Source organism: Spermophilus citellus, assembly GCF_964194105.1.
Source record: "Spermophilus citellus genome assembly, chromosome: 5".
Lineage (NCBI taxonomy): Eukaryota > Metazoa > Chordata > Mammalia > Rodentia > Sciuridae > Spermophilus > Spermophilus citellus.
Window position 1 is genome coordinate 115248374 of NC_138186.1, and position 24280 is coordinate 115272653.

Sequence of the window (24280 nt, forward strand, 5' to 3'; positions counted from 1 at the left end):
CAACAACAATAAAATGGAAGACAGAAGAATTAACTAAAGTTGTCTTGCTTAACTTAGCCTGATAACTCAGCGGTTAGCTTCACCAGGCCTGTCCCTAAACCCTAGTCAAATTCTGCTGAAATGATTATTCTCTATTTAAACATGTCACAGTCCCACCTTTTATTACCACCATTCATCATCTGCTGAATGGCTGGGATTTAAAATTAAGACTCCAGAGAGTACCATTTGAGCAGAGGTCATTACTTATGAAGCCCCTCTGCCGCCATCTTTACATCTGGTTCCTCAGAGAGGCTGATTGGTCCTGGGTTTGGTAATTTAGGCCTTTTTCCTCTTTAAGCCTAATGACGCCTCCGTTAACAGGTCAAGTGGCACATGGATTGTAATTGAAGCTGTCAGGAAGACTAGCCTGTTCAGAATCACATCCGGACTTCACACTCTGAAAGACCCAGGGGGCAAAGCCAATGGATGTGTCACCCCATCTTTCTCTTGTGCCTGCATTCACTGGCATAAATCAGCTTCACTACATGTTGGTCAGAACGTTTATGGGGACAGAGCACAGTAAAAGTCAGGATTTCATTCCGGTCCTGGGATTTCCTCTTCATGTTCAGGCTGATTTTAGATCTTTACAAACATTGTATGATCCCCACTATATTTCCTCCTAAAGAAATCTTATTTTTAGTACGAATTGTAGAATGCTGCCTATAAAACTGACCCAAACCAGAACAGGATACCTTCCTGCAGGCCAGAGGAGGATCAGAGGGGCAGGATGAAGGCATATCCATGAGGGACAGCAAGCTCCTGCCAGACCAAGTACACAGATCAAAGGGTCCAATGCAGGGCTGGAGTCAGGGTGTGGGTGAGTGGGGATTGGTGGGGAAGTGGCTCAAAACTGAGCTGGCCAGCAGCCAACAAGAGAGCAGGGAGAACAGCTTTGGAACATCTGTGGGCCTGCTCAGTTGGTTGGTGGACACCCAGGGATGGCATAGGCTGAGACTTAGCTTAGGAACCACCCAGAGAAGACGTATGCAATTCTATCATATTCAGACCCTGATTATGATATTTCTGTGGTTTATGATGTGAGAAAAAGATGTTGTTGATCTGAGTGCTAAGCCCTATTACAAACAACAATTGTGACATCATGTCTTTGACAAGTATTACTGCTAGTTCAGAATTTATACTCCTTGACCTAAGAATTAGAAACTAATTTGAAGACAGCATTTGGTGACTCATAGCTGTCCATGAGTACCCTCTCCAGGATTATGCCCTTTGAGTTATTTCTTCCAGAAATGGTGAGAAATGTGCATCATTCATCTACATCCTCTCACATGTTTTCCGGTGTCAGTCTCTCCTTTGCCAAGACCTGTACATGTGTGATGTGATAGGTCACCATAAAGGGCCTGTTCTGTGACTGGCACAGAGCAGTCTAACTCATCCAGGAGCATAACCTAAGCCTCTTGCAGCACACTCCCACCAGCTGAGCTAATTAGCTATGGACCTGCCCAGGGCTATATTGTTGTATCTGTCCCTTGGTAATAAGGGAGGGTGCTGTGGATTGAGCAAAGGGTGGCAACTGGCCTTTGGCTCTCTGAACACCCTGCCTTACCATCTTAGACAATTACAGCTGGCCAGGCCTGTTTCTCAGCAAGCCAAGTACAGGGGCCCAGTTGAACTAATTTATCCAGGTTTGACTCCTGGTTCCACCCCTTGTTAGCTTGTGTGACTTTGCATAAACTACATAACATCTTTGATGAACTAACTCATGTTCACCAAAGTCATAATCTCAATCTGCATTTATCTACCAGAGTCAGGAATGAATGAAATAAGACAACACAAATACCCTCTGTAGTCTATACAGCATCATCTACAGGATTAATAAAAAATAATGTAATGTTCATGATGCTTTTAGCAATTCACAAAGGAAATCTCTAAAGGTTCTGAATAGTTGAGTGACTTCTGTAGCAATGTTTCTTCTGATGTTAAGGGGCCTACATATCGTAATCAATGATCTGAAGGCGAATTAAAAAGTCAGGATAAAGAAGCTGGTTTAAGGATTAATTCCATCAATTTTGAAATTCTGGCTCCCTTGGGCTGTGCCTGAGACCTGCTGACATGTGCTGCTCTGCCTCTTTTACTAGGCTCTTTGTAGACCCCCCCACCCCTGCTTCTGTTTTATTTGTCATTAAACACCCTCCTTTCCTAATTTCCTTAGTGTATTCAATCTTGGAATGCAAAACCAAATAATTATGAAAACCTCCCTTCATTAATAATATATATTTTAAATGTAATGACGCCAGTATTTCCGAGTTATTGCATACTGATTTCCTTTTGCCCCTAGCACAGGGTTAGTAAATCATCAGGGGATAGAACAGGACCCTGGAGGCAGACTGCATGGGTTTGACTCCTGGTTCCACCACTTGTTAGCTTGTGTGACTTTGCATAAACTACATAACATCTCTGAGCCCCAATTTCCTCACTTGTTAAAATGGAGATAATGATAGCACCTACCTTCCCTGGGGGTTATGTGTGTAGGTGTGTGCATTAAATGTGTTAATGCACACGAAGCACCTAGAATGGTGTCCGGTGTATACCTAAGGGCTGTAGAAATGTTAGCTGCTATTAACCCTGATAACATCCAGAGCAGAATTTTAATCTGGTTAGTGGTGTGCTTCCTAGTCTCATCTGAGGCCAGGCTATTTCTGGGGGAGACATCTTGTAGACAATAAAATTCCTCCATAATGTCGGGATCCTGTTTTAACCTTGTAGATGGGGGGCTTAGAATCCTCTTGTAGCCCTTACCTTTTTAATATTTTCTCTGATTTCTCAGGTCCTCCATGAGGTCTGCATATAAAGATATGAGCCCAGCCCCCCGCTGCCTAGTCATTTCAGAGAACAGGAATAAAAGGACCAACTGAAATGTCTCGATTAGGCCAATTCTTTAAGCATTTTATAGGTGCCAACCGATAGCAAAGTGGAATCATTTGTGTTCCCCTGCCTTTTGTTTCCCCTCACAGGTCTCTGGGTAATAGATGCAAATGAATAGTGAAAAAAGCCAAAAAGCAGGCAGTGGGTGGAGGAGGGAGTGGGGGAAGGGAGCAATCAAGGAGCTGAGATAATCCAATGTGGATTAAGGGTCCTGGAATAATCAGAAGCTGCCAGGGTGTGATGGTGGTGTGGCTTTAGCTGACAATAAAAAAGAAGGGGGCTGCGTACCCTAGCTACTGAGCCTTACCTACAGACACTTTCCAGACAAAGGCACTCAGGTGACCTGACAAAGAGCAAACAAGATAAATGCACAAGGGTCACCTGTCCAATAATGGAAACATAGATTTAAAAATAAAAAGTAAAACCAAGGTTTTCTCAGAGCCACTTAGGAACCGCTCTGATTATCCCAGGCACGGTTGTAATATGCTGGGACCAGCATGATATATTTTAGTCCATGTGGCAGCTGTATTTCGGGCTGATGTGGAATATGTTGCCATAACTGTTGTGCAATCCATTAAGGCCCCTGAGTAAGGGCAGCCATTAATCAGGCCCAAGATCAGCCACACACGCATGCGGCTCTGACCTGACATCTTTAAGGAGATGCTCATGGAAGCCATAAACATGATTCAATTCCCATTATCTTCATGTTGCATATTTGTTACTGTTATTCTTTGAAGACTCCAAATTGGATATTAAAAATTTATGATATATATAAAGGTTTGCATGGAGTGAAAAAAAAATAGCTGCAGCAAATAAGTCCTTCTCATCCATCAGAGGTGTGTGAGCTGTCAGAAGAGCCTGTGGAGGTACACAGAGCAGGCCTGTCTGCTTGCCAGTGGAGGAGAGTTATTAGGAGGAACTTGGTTGGGGAAACAGCTTCTCTCCTTTGGTCTGCATGCTAAATGGGAATTTAAATACATTTTGTTAAAAGAACAAAGTGAAACAGCACCACTGCAGGAATCCCCATGGACAGTCTTCGAGAAGCAGATGAAAGGGAGGGCAAGGGATCCTGATGCAAAGATTAGTGGCAATGTGAACTGAACAGATGCCCGGGTCCAGAGATTGATGTTTCCAGGTTCCTGGAGACTCTCCAGAGCAGGGAGCCTGATGCCAGGTAGGAGTCCTCTGCCCAGCAGAAAGCTCTGTGTGGGAGCTGCGTGTGCACATGATTCAGTCTTTTCAGTGACTCGAATATTTGCAGAGACACAGCTCATACTGTAGGGATGTCTGATTGTACATGTAGGCAGTGCAGAGTAGAAAAAAACAAAACCTTTCTGGGCCTTGGCTTAACGCACAAGAAAGGGTTAATGAATCCATTCAACATATATGTTCAGGGTTGTTTGTTATACAAGCATGGCTGGGGCTTTGTACATTTTGTACACTCAAAGGCCTCATTGATTCAAGGGGGGAACAATCATCAGACATACAATGTAATAGATGGAATGGAAATACATACAGGGACATCAGGGTAGGACTAGGAGGAAGAGTTCACGAATGGCTTCCTAAAGGAACTGCAGTCTGAATTCTGGCTTAACAGATGCAAGAATTTTCCAGAAGTGGGGAGGGGAGATGGAGTCTAGTTTTGCCCAAGGAAAGGGGGTGAAGAGAGGAAACACAACTGAAGGTAACTAGGAGTTCAGTCATGAGGAGCCAGGCCACTGACATAAGAGCAACTGGGCAGTAATTCAAGGTGGAAAGGGAGCTATTCGTTCCTGAGACCTAACCATGTTATTCCAGTCAGGGGCAGGAGTGACTGAAGCACTCCTAGTGTCTTCGCTGAAGGACAAAAGAAATGGGTTGTCACAAAGGTGTCATGAGAGTGTCATCACACACTGAAACGTAGTATGTGGTAGTTGCCCTTCATCCTCTCTGGGCTTCCTCAAGAGAATGTGTGTATGCATTTGAGAAAGACCAGAAAGTGACCCTCCAAGAGTTTTTCAAAGTGGAGTCTTTGTTCTGTTTCCTTGAATTTTGAAAAGAAACCATTACTTCTGGTTCAAAAAAGTAGTTCTAAAATATAAAATTAATATTCCCCCGTTTTCTCTGTAACTCTTCATCTCTAAATCTTTTCTCACAACTTTGAGGTACACTATTTTTGATGTTCCCAAGTCTGGTAACACCACCATATGTGTGGGCTGACACAGGCTGCATCTGCTGCAGCTTGGAAGGATGTCTGGAACCTCTGCCATGCTCACCCCAGTTCTGATTCCAGGCAAAACCTTGCCTTGTTTTCAAAAGAAATCCTGAAATCACAATGAAACCCAAGTGTAAACTCCCACTCATCACAGGGAGGTACAATGGGAAGCCTCATTATCTCCCCACTCATGTGACAATAGTGTTAACCTCTCTGCTGAACCTGAAACATCACATGTCTTTAGGATAGGTGAGTGGGGCTGTTTCTAGAATGTTCCACATTTTTCTAAAGGAGTTCTCCAGAAGAGAAAGAATGCTGATCTTGCTTGAAATCTGGATATTGTACTGAGATTTTGGCTCAGAGGAAGAAGTGAATTCTTTGGAGGAGAAATAAGGTTTGCTCTATGTAAGGATAAAAATTTAAAATCTTGATGATTCACAGGCAAAGAGAGGTGAATACAAAGCTTAAGGCAGACGATTTTGAAGTTCAGAGGCAATCACATAATTCAATATTTATTTAAATCTTAGGTACACCATGAACATGGATGGATGACTCTTAGCAAAATGGGAAAATCCCTGTGCAGTTTCATTGAAGTATTTTTTTTCCCCTCTGTTACAGCAAAAAACTGAAGTTTTCTTAGAACAGTAGGTCAAAAATGCACCTTTGGCCTGATAATCACATTTGTCATTACACATTTATAATGAAATGTAAAAAATAGTCCTCCATTGGCAATTCCCAGTAGTGTCATAAATATCTAGCACATTACTCAGAATGAAGCTACTGGGAATAAGACACATGGAGAGAGTAAGTTCATCACGAAGTGTCTTGACCGTTCCTCCTTTCAGAACTTGTCACTCCAGAACAAAGTCAGACATCAACACAGTTCTCTTGGCCCCACTGGGTACCAAGAGCTGCTAGGGGGGTGGTCCACTCCCTGCAGGCAATTAGAGAAGGCATTGTCTGTAGAGAATTTAAGAACAATAATAAAACTGGCTAAAAGTTGTTCTGCCTTATGTTGAGCTGGTGATTTTGAACAATTTCAGCATTTGCATCCTCCTCCCTGCAGAAGGTGGTTGGCTCCCTCTGTCCCTCCCCCATTAAATCTTTGTCTGGTACCCCAAATGGGGCGGATGTAGTAAGGCACTGGCTTCAATATATAAGAGATTATAAAACATATGAGAATGATTCTACATGTAGGCTAAGGAGACTTGCATGGATTCTATATTACATTGTCACCAGGTTGCTGTGGAAAGATAAGTTCATTCTTAGCACTCACTGCATCAGGCAATGGTTGAAGATGATGATGGAAAGCCAGATCAGTTCCTGCCTGCTGCAGCATGGGAGATTTGGATGGGAGACCGAAATCACATGGTTGGTTGCAGGGTTGCAGCTGTGTCGTCAAGAGAAAACAAAGTGGAGATACTGGCATTGGCTAGAGAGGTTCAAGAACGCTTTTTTTCAGAAGGCAGCATAGTAGTTTTTCCAAGGCTATTCATCACACCAGAAACTAAGAAACAAACAAATAATGAGAAATTTGGCTTACAACAGCTGGTCATGTAATATCTTGAATCTTTAGAGTAAGACCCATCTCAGGGGCCACATCCTGTGTCCTCCCAGTGGTTCACTTGAGTAGGCCTGAGACTAGGTTAGAGACCATTCTGCCCACTATGCCAGGGCCTCCTCTTGGTACCTGTAGACACTGTTCTCTGATCAGGGGTTCCCAGCCCTGCTTGTACATTACAATCACCTGAAAAAAAAAAAAATCACCCATGTTAGAGCCTCACCCTGGACCAATTTAAACCAGAATCTTGAAATGGGGGTGGGGGACAGCCAACAATATGTTAAAACAACAGCAACAACATCAAAACCCCCAAGACTATTCCAATACGCAGACAGGGTAGAGAATTACTACCTTGGATGAATGCACTCATTCCACTTAGTCCTATAATGAAGATTTAAAATTTCACATTACAAAACTTCAGAATGCAAATGAGATCACCTTGGTGAGAGGCAAGTGTTAGTGCTTACATGTGTATTTCGCATGCCTTCCATTTCTGTGCTGTAAGCCAGAGACACAGAAGATGGCTGGAGAATAGAATTTCTTGGGCTCTGGAGTCAGCCTGAGTGTCAGAGGGCCCAGGGACATGGGGATTTGTGCAGAGGCAAACATAAAGGCTCAATAAAGAAGCAGGTCTCTGTCTTTCTTTCCCACTTTCACATCTCTCTAACCCCCCCTCTCCTCTTACTTCCATTGCTGTTAAATTTAACCTCATAAACGGTGAGACCTTATATGAAATCTGTAGTTCTTTTGAAGAATCACATTAAAATCTTAGATAATGGGATTTTTTTTGCCTGTTAAACACAAAGTATTGTGAGCACCTTACATGTAAGTGGAATGAATGTATTTTTGCCACTAATGTTGAAAATATCCCTAGGCATATGGTGTGTATGAATGTGTATACATGGTACATGCATAATAAACATATTCCACCTTATGAATATTTATACACAAGATACATATATATTGAATATAGACATACATATGTAAATAGTACCCCTTATAAACTATATGCAAATTGTGTTTCCAAGCATATGTATCATAGTGCATCAGGAATATAATAAACCTACCACCAAGTTTAGCATATTTTTAGGTGGCGTTTCTATAGAGTTGTTTATGGTAGGGTCTAGTTACTATCCATATATATATATATATATATATATATATATATATATATATTCCAATCATGTCAATGTTTGTCAAATATGAACTAAAAGTAAGTCACTGGATATGGCAGAGTTAGATGAAATAGATGTGGTCCTTTCCTTTAAAGGACCCACACCTACACCTCACACAGAGGCTTTAAATTTTGTCATGAAGAATCTAATATTGCTGCTATCCATTGGCATCTTATGGCTTTCCTGCAACTGCCTTTTGTTATGTACTCCACTGCTACCTCGACCAGTTGGGGTTTAAAGTGGTTCTCCTTAGAGCTATATTAACTGACACCCCGATGTAGCCGCAGAGTGGTACCAGTGTGCTGAGAAGGAACATCATTGGTTTCAGTTGCCTTGACAACCACTGGACACAATAACACCTATTTTTTTTCTCTGTCACAGATAGTTAATCCTAAAACTACATTTTTAAAAAAGATATTTATTTATTTATTTATTTTTAGTTGTAGTTGGACACAATACCTTCATTTTATTTATTTTTTTATGTGGTGCTGAAGATCAAACCCAGGGCCTCACACGTGCTAGGTGAATGCTTTACCACTGAGCCCCAGCCCCAGCCCTGTAACTACATTTTTATTGTACTCTGATTTGGTGGTGGTGGTGGGGTGGAAAGGTACAATAAAAAGACATCAAGTACTAGAGGTGTTAATAAATCTCAGCAATGAAACCAAAACAAGTTCCCTGCAAACTTCTTACTGACCATGATGAGATTTCACTTCCAAATTCCATCCAGTTCCCCTTTGCAATAAATAGTAGAAACCTTTAATAAAAAAAAAAAACAAGCATTACATTCTCAAATGTACAATATATGGATCCCTTTCTAAAATAACAATTCCCCAGAATAGCTGGGGAGCTCTTGGTGACACACTCAGGGCAGGTTTCATTCCATTAAAGGAAACAGTACATAAGCATTGTCCTCGATCAGCCACTGATGTGTGCTCATTGTTTTCTCCCCCCAAATCCATACATCACAACAGGTAGTTCTCAGCTGTTCCCCTGGTGCCAGACATACATTTTATCTAAAGAGACAGCAGACAGAACTACCTGCTGCTTCCTGTGCGGCTCTCCCTGTGTTTCTCTCCTTTTTCCTACTTCACTGGGGCTTTTAAAAATCAGCTGGCAGGGAGCCAGGAGCTCATCATTTTAATGCAGTGCAAAATGGAATATGCATAATTATATGCAAGCCATATGTGAGGGAGACAGCTCAGCTGTGAATTTCAGGAGGCCAGGAAAGAGAGAGCAGTTAGGGCTAAGATGAGATGAGAGCAGAGCAGAGAGCAAGTGTCACCCAAATGAATGGTTTAATGAGTGTGCTGCAGGCACACCCCTTTCACCTACCTCTCCCTTCTCACCAACTCCAAACCAGAAACCGATGGAGATTAGAAAGAGACGACTGTATCCAAGTGGTATTGCTAATGGGTTTGGTTAATATCTCCATTTAAACTTCAGCTTTCTTAATTAACAGTGTAGATCAAAATAACCAGTAACTTATAATGCAGCTTCTTAATTAAATCTTTTCTTTCCTTTTTTTTCTTTTTCTTTTTTTTTTTTTACTGCATTTGATTGAAGAATCATTGTTCTTACTAGATTATTGCTCCATTCAGATTTTTAATTTAAGAATTGAGGGGAATCAGTTTATCTCTTAATAGTATTACAATGCAAAATATAACTATGCAAATTGCTTTTCTTATGGCCTTGCTATTAGAATTTTTTAAAAGTGCATTATCTAGAGATTGCTTAAGCATGCCAAAAAGTTTAAACACGTACGTATGTCATGTAATCCTAAATGTGCCATGAACGGTGCACAATGGAAGACTAAAGTGGTGGTGATTTCAAAAAAGTTACTTGATTTGGGTTTTGCTTCATGTTGTTTTAACTATCACACCACAATGAATTTGAACGTTCGAACTAAACAGTGTAAAGAAAAATGAATCCCAAATTTTGATATCTAAAAGGCGTACTGCGTATTTAAACAAACTTCTTAATAATGTTGTTATTTTTGGATTCCCGTTTGTTTAATGATCTGAGCTGTTATGCTTTTAGCTTTTTTTCTTCCATTATTTGTAAGTCCCTAAATAGGCCATTATATTTCCCTTCAGGCTAGAGATGAAGATGGACATGCTGAAAATTTTCCCCAGCAGCACTATGCTAAGGAAACTCCAAGGCTTGCCTTCAAGAATAACTGCGAACTACTTGTAAGAATAACATACTTACGACAAGTCTAGAATGTTACTTTAGCACAGTGAAAACAGTTTTTGAAAGGGTTTGTTCATTATTACATAATTTATGAAATATTATAGTTTTTTCTGTATAGAGTTCTAAATGCTAATTCTGATATCACTGAATATTAATTATAAGATCTCAAGTTGTTTGCACATCTTTTATAACTGATTATAGAGCTTGAATGGCCCTGTCTTTATGAGCTTGTTTTGTATAGTAGTTTATAAGCAGCCACTTGGAGAATGGCTAGTAAAGTTAAAAATATGAAGACAAAAAAAAATATGAAGACAGTTGATATATGGAGCTTGGAAAAAAACCAACCCCACCCCACCCCTCCTCCTACACTAATTGCACACTATTGTAGGGGACAACCATTGTACTATTTCGTTCTGCTACGAAAGATAGCAAAGTTGACGCGCAGTGCTCCCTTTAGAATTCAAGAATTCCTCCATTCTCTTGCCAAACTCAATCGTCTCTCCTCTGCAGAAGGAGTCAAAGCAGTGACAGCAAGGGGGGGTGTTTACAAGTCGTGAGCGGGAGGACATCAGCTGTGACAGAAACTGGGTTCCAACGCAGGGTTAATTTGCTGTTCATTTTAGCATTTACAGTGAGACAAGATGAAAAGCAAGCAGGAATGCCTATTATATTTCTATTAAATGAATCTGTTGGGACCTAATGTTCTTGATTAGCTTTTGAAAATGAGTGCTCCGCAATGCATTTTCTGTTTACCTAAAGTAAACAGAGAATGAATTGTCATTTATTTAGAGATTCAAACATTGCTTTTGAAAATGAAGCTTTATGAAGGATCTAGCTATGCTATCCCAAAACGTTCTTTTCTTTTCAATTGCATTAAAGCAAAACATTTGCTCCAACTAAATGAAAAAGGGAAGAGAATGAGGATGCTCAGTTGTTACATTTTGAGGTAGTTTAATTTCTGTTTAGTTTTTCGGCCAAATATAGTACTGCTCTGCCAGGTCTCTGCATTAGGAAATCCCACATGTAACAGTCTTTGGATTTAGCTCTGATACCAACTGTTCATTAAAAACAAAGTGTCCAAAGAACAGGAGAAGAGAGAAAAATACAGGTCTTACCATTCTAGCCACAGGAGTTAGATGTTGACAGAACTACCTCTTCCCGGGCCACAGTCTGCAGGGTTACAATAGCTCCACTCATTCTGTGTGCCATCCCTTGACCAACCAATCCACAGGGAGAGGTACAGCTTTTACATGAAAATCACCTGACATTTTATTTGAAGGCTCTTAAACTTCCAGACCTGCTAGCATTACCTGTTCTGGGGAAAGGCTTTCCACTTCAGTCTGAATGTTTCTCTCCATAACGATGGTTAGACCAGAGAGGCCATTTATGCTGTGTTTTGGTATGAGGATGCTTTGGGGGCAGTAGCTTACTTCTTTTTAGAGAAATTGTTAAAAGTAATGTGCCGTATTTATTTTTTTTTTCTATTTGCTGGAAAGTGAACGTGCTTGAGTCCTGGTTGCGGTCAATTTATACAGGAGGAAGTTAAGAAGTAACTGTGAACATCTTTTCCAGTTGTCTTTAGAGAACACGGGCGTCTTATCATTGCGGTGCTTATGCACCATATTGTGTTGGCAGTAGTTTTGAGAAATTGATAGGATCTTCATCCTTCTAGCCACTGTTAGAAATGCTTTATTTCGTTCAGTATACTTTCCTGTGGAAAAAAGAAAAAGAAGAAAAAAGAGAAAGCACAAGTAAGCTTATTTCTCCAAGGAGAAATTTCATTTTTTTTTCAGCTACAAGAAAAGTGATGGTCCTTGGCTGTTATGAAGTCCTGAGAAGTTATGCTTCTATATGAAAAAGACTTGTTCATTCTTGAGAGAGAAATAGGAAGTCCTTGGAGTTTTCTTAGTGCAGCATAGAGCAGATTTTTAAAGAATCTGTCAGAGAAGACAGCAAGCTCTACTCCAAAGTGCTTTTTTAGCTTAAGGGTTTTGCCTGCTTCTTGCATGGTTCACTGAAGCCAGAGCAGCAGCCAGTTAGCAAAGTGTGGGAGAAAGCATTGAGGGCACAGGGTTTTGCTAGGCTCCCAGAGGATCAGGAGCACATGGCTGGCAGGCTAGTCCTCTGGGCCATGGGCACTGATAGACAGCACCCTGGACAGGTAGATGGGACAGTATCTGGACTTTATTATTGACTGTTCAATGTCTCTGCCTTTCCCCTCCAGCCTCTGCTTCTTGGAAGAGGGAGGAATATTAAGTCTAAACCAAAGCAAAGTAAAATCGATGCCTGGAATATACGACTCTGTATCATTAGAAGGCACTGACAAAGAAAGCACTGGCTGATAAGAAAATCTGCTGTGCAACTGTAGATTTCCTGTAGGGCATTGATTTTTCCATTTAAAACCCAAACTGTGATATGTGCCTTCACACTTAATGTACAACACAGATGACTAGATATTTAGCTTGGTGGCTAAGATTCTTTAGTTGGTGATTATACAGTCGTTTCCTTATGCTTTTTATTAATCATGGAAGTTCAAGGCTATCGAGATGAGTGATATTAGATAAAATAATTGCTATGAGATGTACCACAATTTGGTGTGACCACCTACCTCTTCATAGATAGGTGTGGGTGCGTGTGTATACACACACACACACACACACACACACACACACACACACGGTATTCTGCTGGCATTTCCAAATTTATGACCAAAGAAGATAACTTTCAGTAGAAGAACATGTAAGAAATTTGCATCATGTTAACACTATAGCAACATGGCTTACAAGGTCACAGAAGAGGGAACATTTAGGACCAGCCATGGGTGGCTAGCCCTTACCTCTAATTCCAACTCCATTGTCAGTGGTCACTTTTATTATTTTTGCTTCATTATTTTGGGACTGAAAAGCTTCTCCTTTCCCCTAATAAATCGCTCATGTCACTGGTGGGCTTGGGTTACCAGCCAGAGCAGGAGGGATTCCTTAAGCGTATGGTGAGTTCACACCTTCTCATCAGCCAGTTCTTTCTCAGTTCTTGAAAACTGGCTGGGAGTAACACCTAGCAGAAACAGGGCATATGCTGGGTCCTTGGGGGAGAAAAACTTAGAGCTAGAAGAAAAGGGATGCTGAAAGGTTTTGAAGAGGGAAATAAAGACAACAGGGACTACTTCCCAAATTTTCTTATGACCAGGCCTCAGAGAATATCACTGTATTCGGGACGAAGGACAAAAATATAACCACAGAATAGCAGCAACTGAAGTAATATTATTTAGTTGGAAAGAACCCAGGTTTAGAAAGTCCTGAAAGGGGGAATCAGAGAAAGGAAACTCAGGGGTAAAAATTAGCTTGTCTTCCTCAGTTTCAGATTCCTGAGTCATCGCCTAGACAAAGTCTGAATCCCTACAGCTTTTCTTTAGGCTGTTAGGGATGAGGGTTTTGCTGAGGGAGGGGGAGGGAGCCCACAGCTGGCAGGCTAAACAAAAATAGAACGGGAAAGAATTCTTTCTGGTCACTTACAATGCCAGTGTAGGGAGAAGATGAAAACTATTTTAGTTTTGTGGTCTTGTGAACACAGATGATGGGAAGGAGAGCGCTTAGGTTGTTCTTCTGGGACTGATTTTCCTATTTCATTTCCCTGTGCAGGCAGGCAGGCAGGTGGTTTTAAGAGTTTCCTGTAGTCCTTTTGCAGTAGAAAAATATAGTGTTCAGTTAACAAGGCTTTCCTGAGCATCTTCTATGCACAAGACATTGGATAGGCCAAATAGAAAAATACAGTCCCTTCCCAGAAGGTGCTTAGGAAGAATAATGCATATATAGAATTATAGGCATCAAACATGGGCTCTCAAGTCAAAAAGTTAAGTTTGCCCTAATTAGACTCTGGAGCTAAGGATTATAGGTACAAAGGCTTAAAATTGACCATGATATTTCTGACATTGTATTGGGTACCTGTTTTACCTCTTAGTCCTCTCTGAGCTTCAGATTTTCATCCGTAAAAATGTAATCATAAAAGGCAATAAATTTAGAGGCTATTGTAAAGATTGAAAGCGATGGCATGTTTAAAGTGCCTCGTGTATAGTAAGAACTCACGACATCATAGCTGCTATTAATGATTCTTTTTATAGTCATGATTGTCATCATCACATAGTGAGCTGTGACCCAAAAGAGTCCTAGCAAAGTTCTGGAGTACAAAGGAGGATGAGAGTATTTCCTGGTGCAGTCCTGGAAGACTGAAGGAAAGATACCCTTGAGCTAGGCCTTATAGGGGTCGGGCTTTGAAAGTTGGAGTGGACTGTCAGAAGAGTGTTCCAAGCAGAGGTACGTAGCACGGGTGAAGGCAGGGAGAGGAGCAGTGCAGGCCGGGGACCCTGCACCCTGCTTAGAATCTCAGTTGGCTGGGTGTAGAGTTCCTGAAGGCAAAAGGGTGGGCAGGCAGGCAGGGCCCTATGCAGGGGTCTCAATAAGCAACACGATCATATTGAGTCTGGATTTTAGCCGTTCTGTTTCATGGAAATGACTATTGCTTCTGTGGATTATTATGGGAGCAGCTTGGGAGGCTGAGGTAGGAGGATTGTGAATTCAAAGCCAGCCTTAGCAACTTATCAGGCGCTAAACAACTCAGTGAGACCCTGTCTCTAAATAAAATACAAAATAGGGCTGGGGATGTGGCTCAGTGGTTGAGTTCCCCTGAGTTCAATCACTGGTACCCCCCAAAAATTATTATGGGAAGTTTCTAATGTATATAAAATTAGAGTAGTGAGAGTCATATAATGTACCCTCATGTTCCTTTCATCTAGCTTTAACAATGATCAATTCAAGACTAATCTTGTTCTATCTATCCACCCGCCCTTTTTTTGCAGAACTATTATGAAGCATATATGCTTCTTTTTTGGTGTTTTGTCTTTTTTTTTTTTTAGTAAAAACTTTAGCACCCTTCTTCCTTGGCTACAAGACTCCATTAATACTGATTGAATTGAGAATTGGAGCTTTGTAATTATGCACACATAAAACAAATGACTCCCTGCCCAGCACAACTTTGTAAGGCTTGGGCAATCAGACCAAGTTTAAAAACTCCTAGAGGTGAAAGATACACGACAGTGCCAGTTGTCACTTGAATATTATTTGCTTTGAGGCCTCTGATTCTAAATGTATTTATTTAAAAATAAGATTATGTCTCTGCAGCCCAACCCAGCCTTTCAGTACATGTAAGCCTTATCACAGCAATGAGGGAAATTCTGGATTTCTGTCATAGATTAGCCATTGCTACCACTTTCCTGCTAGATCATAGAAATACAATAAGAGCCATCAAAAGGTAATAGAATCTGCCATATTTCATTTGAATCTTAGTAGGCTTTTCAAAATAGGTGCAATTGACCAAAGACCCTCTCCTTAATACTACTGTTCTAACCAAAGCCAGATTTCTGCCCCAGTTCAACTACCGTTTACACACTGTTTCTCTGATGTTATATCCAAGCAGCAGGGGCACTGAAAGTTAAAATTCGTGGCAACACACTGGAACTCACATCACATCAAATAAAACATCACATGATGTATGCATGAGTAGTATACTGTGTACCAGTTTCCTGAAACAGTAATTGTAACAACCCCAAAGGTGGAGAATGACCCAGAAAACCCGGGGACTGGTTGCCATCTAGAGAGAGTTGACCTATCTCACCTCCCCCGACCCCAACCTCCTGGTCTCTTTACTCTGGGGCTATTCCTATGTTCCCATTGCTTTCTGAACTATTTTTTAGAAAAATCAAACTTTCTGGAAATTAAAGAAACAATATTGAAAGAAGCAAAGGGCAGCTCCATTGGGTGTGGCACAGTTGTGCTCTCTAGCAAGACCTTCTAGAACTCTCAACAAGTGGAGGGGGTGGATGGCCCTCACTGCCTCTGCTGCCACCTGTGCTGTTGCTTCACCTTGTTTTCCAGCTGTGTCTGCTGCTTTTTTTTTTTTTTTCTCTCTCTCTCTCCAACCTCTTGGCTCCCATTTCTGCCATATCTTGTGGCGAGGTCCTTTCTCTTTTCCTGTACAATGAGCCTCTGGGCCATGGAGGACCATCTCCTTTCTCCTGCCACCTATGTGAATTGTATTTTATCTTTCTCTTTAGTTTCAGCTGGGGGAGGAGCCAGCTGGGCTAGAGTTCTGCGGCTTCTGCTCTGATATAGGGGCTGTTCAGAGGGGAGGAACCCCCTGGTTCCCAGTAGGTTCCCTTTGGCAGGGCATGGGGGAATTTTTCAATTGCCCAAAAAAGGTCCAAGGCATAATGGTTTTTTTTTCATTCTGGCTTCTCACACAGTATGTCACAGTAGTTCTCAGAGCTGCAGAGAGGTGTGAGAGACACTGGGGCTAATGAATAAGAGCAGGAGTCTTAATCCCTGTTTTTCAGATACACCAGCTGTGCAATCCAGGCTGGTTTCTAACCTTCCCCGAGCCTCCATGTCTTCATTAATCAATAAGCATGAATACAGAACCTACCCACCTCCAAGGGTTGTTTTGAGGAGTAAACCAGATCACAGATGTAAAGCACTAAGCATTCCTGGAACATGTAAAAGCTCCATAAACAGTAGTCTTATTACTATTAAAACAGAGGAAGAAGGATGCATTAAAGAAAACAAGACCTTGAGGCAAATGCTGGCAGCACCTGTCTTTATTTTCTAACTCAAGTCTTTTCCCAATTGGTTTAGATGTAATCTTTCCAAAGTCCAAGTGCAGTATTTTAATTTAGGTAAAAGAACTTCAGAGAACCCTTGACAATTTATCTACTTGCCTGTTGTGTCCAAGGAACTAAAGATGCCTGTTGGCTGCATAGAAAATGTTAACTGGTTTGTGAAATATTGCAAAGTCTGAATATATTTGGAAGAAAAATCTAAAAAAAAATATGGTATGGTGTTGTGGTGAAGAATTTGGATTGTTGTGCCAGACAGTTTTGTTCAGATTTAGGAATCTCTATGACTTTACCTACTGGCTTTGGCCTTGAGCAAGTTACTAAATCTCTGTCGGTGTCGGCAGCTATAAAATGAAGACAACAGTACCAATCTGCTAAGGTTGATGTGAGAACTAAATGAATGAATTCCCACAAGGTGCTTGAAAAAGTATTTGGCAAACAATTGGCAATTAATAAATAAGTGTTGCTATGATTTCGATTCTTCCAAGATTGTTTGCTTTCAAACACTTCATAGACCACCAATTGGGCAAATTTTCTAGATTGTCTGAAAGGTGTTTTTTTTTTTTAGTTTTTTTCTTTGTAGTTGTAGATGGACAGAATGCCTTTATTGTATTTATTTTTATGTGGTGCTGAGGATCAAATGTAGTGCCTCACACCTGCGAGGCAAGAGCTCTGCTACTGAGCTCCAGCCCCAGCCCTGTCTGAGAGTTTTATGTATGCACGTGCTTGCAAAAGCCACAAAATTTTCATGTGGATAATGAGGGGGACAAAAGTGCATTATGCAGGTAATTTACATATATACATATACATGTATGTATATGTATATATATAAAACTAAATCTATGTGTAGCTAAATTTTTATATATATAAAAACTCTCAAGGAGTGTGCATTACATGATCCAAGACCTTTTCATCCTGCCCAATCATTTTAATAGTAAAATTGTTAATTTCAGAAATATTTAACTAAGAAAATAAATGCGAAGCAAAGAAAAAGTGTAATTTATACAGGGAAATATCTGCAGTAGTAAATGAAGGTGCCTCTGATAGCATGTTGGCAAGGAGGCAAGGAACTGCCCTTGGTGGTTTACCTAACAATGTTATTTATTTATTTATTTAGATAGTGGAGATTGTACCCAGGGTTGCTTTACCACTGAGCTACCTCCCATCTTTTTTTCTATGACTCTATAATATTTTTTATTTGACATTTTTGATATATTTTTAAATATGTACATAAAATTTCAACCAAGTCTGAGCTACATACCATCTTTTTATTTTTTATTTTTTATTTTGAAACAGGATCTTGCTAAATTGCTAAGAGTCTCAATTAGTTGGTGAGGCTGGCCTTGAACTTTTGATCATCCTTCCTCAGCCTCCCGAGTTGCTGGAATTATAGGTGTGCCCCACTATGCTAGACTATGCTTGGTTTTTATAGAATCCCCCTTTTAGACCCTTACTCTCTCTCCATATCTTTGCTAAGTAGATATTGTTGTTTTCACTTTAAAAATGGGAAAAATAAAATGCCCAGACATTCCTTGCCCTGGGCGGTAGGGAGGGATTCAGTGAATAGGTTCAGAGCTGAGGTTTGACCCACATCTCTCTGACCACATAATCAGTTCTATGCTCAGGCCAGTTCATACTGCTGCCTTCTCAGGGTAGGGACCAGGTCTTATATATTTTTCCATCCTAGGGCCAGAGAGGCTGTGAGATGAAGGAATTAAGAAGTTCAATTCAGTGTAACAATTCTTTGGTAGTCTTCTGAGGCCAGGAAGAACATCTCTGGGGAATGTTAGGAAGGGCAAGTTTATTCAAAAAGTCATGTCGTTGTTTGGGAATTCTCAATGCATAATGAATTGTGGGGAACAGAATGGAAGTACATATATTTTTTAATTATGTAGACTCCTGTCATTAACAGAACAACTGTAGACTTTAGAAAAAAATATTTTAATGTGATATAAGCATTTGAGTGCATTTTAAAATTCAGATGGCCATAAATAGGTACTAAGTTTCTTTTTGAAGATTTTGATACTTTTTTTTCATGGTAAGGTCAGTTTTACATGTCTTGAACTATGTTGAGTTGGTAGGTTGTATTCCTCATGGTCAATGGATCTATTTCCTTGGAGACTTCTGGCCATAAAGTAGCATATGGGAGTCAGGTGTCAGTCACATTCTCCCTCATCATTTTAATGGCTAGAACTAAATAATTATCTAAAATACCAAAGAGAATTCACTTATGATGGTTTTCAGGAAACTATAAGTCATATATCTAACAAAACCAGGAAATCAGATAGGATATCAATTATCAATAAAACAACCAGCAAAAATTAATCATATTCAGTTTTGTGTTTGGTTTATGGTTAGAAGAACAACCTAATGAAATTCTCTCGGTGGAAAAAGTAAAAAAATCTTTGGAGTTTACAAGAATGTCTTGAGGTAGTGAGGGAGGCAGGAAATGGGAGATGGTGATGTGGGGGTGATGGAGGAGACTCGTTAGGGAGAGTTTGAAGATAGAAGCCCATGATTAAGCTGCAAATGAGCAGGTCCAGGAAAACAGAATCTTTAAAATAATGCTTTTTTCTCATTGCACTTTGGCTTCAAATGCCTTTCCCATTTATATATATATATATATTTTTTTTTTGTGCACTTCATTCTCTTTTGGTCCAAAGCATCAGGTTTTCCTGAGCCTCTTCCCTCCACCTCCAATTCCCTATTACATGTGACCAGAAACTGAGACCTCTTTCCAGAGGACTTCGCCCATTCTCCTTTATTCCAGACAGCCCCTTGACTGAGAGCTCAGTGAGGCAAAGGCTTTGTCCATCTTGTTCACTATAGGACCCCTGAGAACTGTGCTTGGCTAACACCATTTTTCATGGATTCTAGGATATGCCTCTGCCCCTAACATCTTAACAGATCAGAAATGGGAGTCACATATTATAATTGATGACCTGTCTTTGGTTAGTTGTCAGTGCTTTCTCCCTGGTGGTATTAAAATAATGGCATCTTTGCAATCAGGGGTGATGTAGATTCAGTGAACTATGGAGATAGATACTCAATAATTATTTGTCCAATGAGTCCATGCAATAACATATCTCCTTGGTTCTTGTCCAGGTAGAAACTGGTTCTGGATTTTAAAACTTGGTTCTGTATTGTGTCTGCCACTGATAAGGTGTAGTTGGTGGGGGTTGGCCTCTGATTATCCTGGCTGAGCATTTTACTGCTGGACGCTTTACCATCAGTGGAACTAATAGGATAGCTTTGTTCATTCTTGCAAGTGAAATGTTGAGCCAGTTAAGGTATATGCCAGCTAAACCAGTTTTAAAATAGTAAACAATATTTTTTGCCTTGATTATGTAGAAAATTACTTAACATTCTTTTGGGGGTTGCATATCATCAGCGTTTCTCTTGAAAATTCATGAAAACACATTGGAAGAGGTGCAATGATCTTTTTGTCTGTCTTAATGGAAAAAGCCGTAGATAGCATTAGGGTGCCATGTAGTTTTCTCTCATAACTACCACCACCACCACCACCAGTATACTTTGGACAAGTTCCCAAGACACAGAAGAGACAAAGTATACATGAGTGATTTCCTACATTTCAGAATTTAATAATCTACATTTAGGACGACAGATTGTAGCATAGGTAAACTTGGACCTCAGATTTCATTGTGTGAAATCCTCTGATTTTTTTTGGTGTTCCAATCTGAATAGGGTTTGGTGTCCTTTCAATGGAAAATTCAGTACTTATTCTGATTCTGACACTGTAGCAGGACATGCTATATTCTTCTCTGTGTGAACAGGGAGAGAAAAAAAATCACTTAAATTTTTTTAAGTGGCTAAGCCTGAGATGGAAAGGGAGGCAATATTAAATATTGAGCATGTGCTAGGAGGACTTCACATGGAAAGTGTCCAGATTATTAAGATGTATGAAATATTTACTGGCCTCCATCATATGGCCATTTCAATCACTGATGCCTTTGATTTCCAAATTTTGTGATAAATGTGTAAGACATTCCCAGAGAACTGAACACCATTTTTGGCTTAGAGGAATATTTATATATTTACCAGATAGCTTGAATTTTGAAAATGTGAAACATCATTGTGCATATATATGTATACATAGATATGTGTTATATATGTATATGCACATATATACATACACACATATACATACACATACAATATATGAAGGCAAATTTGCATATCCTATGTAGAAACGTGGATATGTATATAAGGGAAAATGGAAATAAACTAAAGTGTAACTAAAGTGTTTATGAGTCTATGGCATTTAACTCATCTCAAACATTTATGGAGTATTTTTTCTATACTAATTTGATGTTTATACATGAATATATAAAAATAAATAACATGGAAAATCAAATTTGTATTTTCATTTTTCCTTAGCCTTCATGCATTTTGATTTTCAAACAGTGTTCTGACTGTCATCAAATCAGCCAAGTTGAAAATTGAGCTGCATCAATGGAGACAGCCGGTCTCCAAAAAAATACCCTCTCGTGGGATATATTCTCCCTGGTTTATTTGTTCTGAATAGTTTCTTATAGCTCTAATTTATTCTTTTGTATACCCTGCATGGAAATTATGTTCTATAATGTAATGCAATGTCTATAAAGATTTAAACCTTAAAAAAAAAATCTGGGTATTTAGTGTCAAGCACACATCTCAAAAAATAGAATTAACATAAGAGTAGGTGGTGAGAGGGGGTGTGTGTGTGTGACCTAGATTTTGAAGTTGACATGCATTTGTTGGGTGTCTACTCTCACCCCATGCTGTGCTTGAAATTTCAGTTACAGTGCAAACTAAGTATAAATGTGAATTCTTCTCATAAGGAGTTTACAAACAATTCTACTTATATGAACAGTAGAGCCCAGTGTATGGTAAAGTGCCAGATAGGACAATTTGGTGATTAGAGAGTAGAAGTACATATTAAAATATGGATGTGCTCCAGGAGTACGGAAAGGGGAGGAAATGATGGGCCAGATTTATCAGGAAGAACTCCTCAGAGGAGATGAAACCTGGACTGGTCCTTGGAGGGTGGGTGGCAAAGTCACTCAAGGGCATTCTAGGGAAATAGAAGATGTGGACTGATGGTGAAAGAGGTGAGCATCATGCACATGGGGGGCCAGGTGGAAAACTGCCTGGGCTGGCATCATTCTGTGAGTGGTAAGAATAGAATTAACTCGGTAGATAGTGTTCAGATGGTTAAAAACTGAGAGCCAAGCAGTTAATTTTACATTTGGTGTTTTAGGCTGGAGGGAATCTGTATTAGGTACCTGAGCCAGGAAGTCCTATTATGCAAGAAAAGCTTTCCCAGATTGGAGGAGGGAGTGGGGAAACTTCTAGAAGATGTTTAGAATATGCACACTGTGATGAGGACAAAGACCTTTTGCAGATGGAAAGGCAAGAAAGAGACTCTGCAAAATGACTGTCCAAAAATATTGGTCATCAAGTTCTTATGACTGTCTTAATATAAATAACCAGCAGAGATTTCATCTCAAGCCAATTTTCTCGTAAATTTAGATTTTGGATAACAGTCTTAATTAAGTCATTAGTTGTGTGCAGTAGGAAAAACAAGATCAAAGTAGAAGCAAAAAAACTGAAGTTTAAAAATATTTGTGATCTAGAATGATTCAGGGATCACTGTGATTTAAACTGTAAACCTACAAATCAGAAAGAGGTTCCTAAATTAAACTATTTAAAGAGGAATTGAATCTCTATCAATAGGAAAATTCCACTTTTCTTTTGGAAGTGAACACAAGCACCTACTTTTTTTGGCCATCTTTGTGTATATGCCGATAAGTTGCAGAATATATTAATTGGGTACCTCATTATTGATCTGATGAGAATCAGTTTTCCTTTGTTCAGTCTGGAATATATTTGGGACTTAGTTATTGTCATAAAAAGAAAAAAGAAAAGAAACAAAAATTTGAAATAATGTGAGCAACATGTCATTCTGTTAACTTGTTCAAATGCAAGAGCATTTCCCTGGATTTGGCTCCCTTTTAAATAATTGAGCTGCCCAGACACAGGTTATCAAAGTCTCATGTTCAAGATTAAAATGAACTGCAGGGCAATAAGGTACCTACGGCAGGAAAACATGTAAACAGAAAATGAGACCTAATGACTTTCCTTTGTCCTGGCTTTTTTTCTTTGTGACCCTAATACACCTATTTCATCTAATTTAGTTTTAGCTTTAGTTATGCTTTCTAAAATTACAGTGTTTGTGAGGATTGGGATTTTTTTTTCCCAACTAGAATTACAATATATGTAAAATGCTCTTCTTTCCTCCTGTGGGTGTTGGTAAGAGTCACATACCTTCCTACTCTTGCAGTCTAGTCAGGGCTGCAGTATAGAAGGCCCCAGTGATGTGAATGGCACCTCCAGAACCCAACAGCCCTGCAGCCTTGAATCTAGTAGACTGGCTCTCCATCAAAGTGTGAGCCACACAAATGATGAAAATACAGTGACTACCTTTTAGATTGTGAAACTAATCCTACAAAATTATGTTTAGATTTTGAAATACAGATTTAAAAAAAATATATGTGGTTGAATCTATTGTTCAAACAAAAATGACCAAAATTCCTGAGTATGCATTTTCACATTGTCTATTGTAAGAAAGCCTTGTGGGAACGAATCAGGATAACTGATGGTCGGAGCTGAAGCCTGAGATCTACAGTCTCTTCTCCTTCATTCTCAGCTACCATCATCACCATCCCTTTAGCTTTTCTTGGCCAAGACATTAACATTTTTTTTTATTTGTTCTTTTTAGTTATACATGACAGTACAGTCTATTTTGACATATTTATACAAACATGGAGTATATATTATTCTAATTAGGATCCCAGTCTTGTGGATGTAGTGAGATTCCCTGTGGTGTATTCAGATATGTACATAGAAAAGTTGTGTCAGATTCATTCTACTTTCCTATTCCTATACCCCTTCCCTTCTCTTTCTTCTCCTTTGTTTAATTCACTGAACGTCTATTCTTCCCCTCCTCCCCTTGTTGTGTGTTAGCATCCACGTATGAGAGAGAACATTCAACCTTTGGTTTTTAGGCTTTGGCTTATCTCACTTAGCATGGTGGTGATCCTTCCATGTACCGGCACATGTTATAAAGACATTAACATTTCTAATCTTCACGGCTCTCATAAATTAAATAGACTTTATGTAAGTGCCACACATTATTATGTTGTCCTCAGAATTCACATCAGGGAGACCTTCCATCCTTTTTAGTCAGCAAGCTTTTATTGAGAGCCTACTATGCGGGGTGCAAGATGTCTTGGATGGGAACAAAATGGACTAAATTTTTATAGGATTCTACCCCTAGTTTTTCCAAGATTATCATATATTTAACTTACATTACTAAATTATATGCATAGTTACATGATTTAACTATTTTGTATATAAAATCATCTTAATACGGGCTTTGAAGATGCTCAAGAAATATTTAATGTATCTATTATTCAAACCATACTGGTGTGCTCCCTGTTGGCAATTCTCCACAGTCTGGTACTCCAAGGTCTCTCCTGTGTGGAGGGAGTTGTCAGGAATGTCTGGAA

The 24280-nt window shown here is 39.7% G+C and overlaps 1 protein-coding gene across 3 annotated transcripts in view; it reads left to right on the forward strand.

Moving 5' to 3' along the window:
- The window catches only part of SOBP (sine oculis binding protein homolog), a 165708-nt gene that overhangs the window by 81298 nt on the left and 60130 nt on the right, over window positions 1-24280 (forward strand). For 2 of the 3 annotated variants that reach the window (XM_081296553.1, XM_081296554.1), the window contains exon 5: window positions 9949-10044. The exons of the other annotated variant lie outside the window; for it this stretch is intronic. In XM_081296553.1, the coding sequence (XP_081152679.1) occupies window positions 9949-10044 (96 nt within the window). The remainder of the gene's footprint in view (window positions 1-9948; window positions 10045-24280) is intronic. 3 annotated transcript variants of the gene reach the window in all.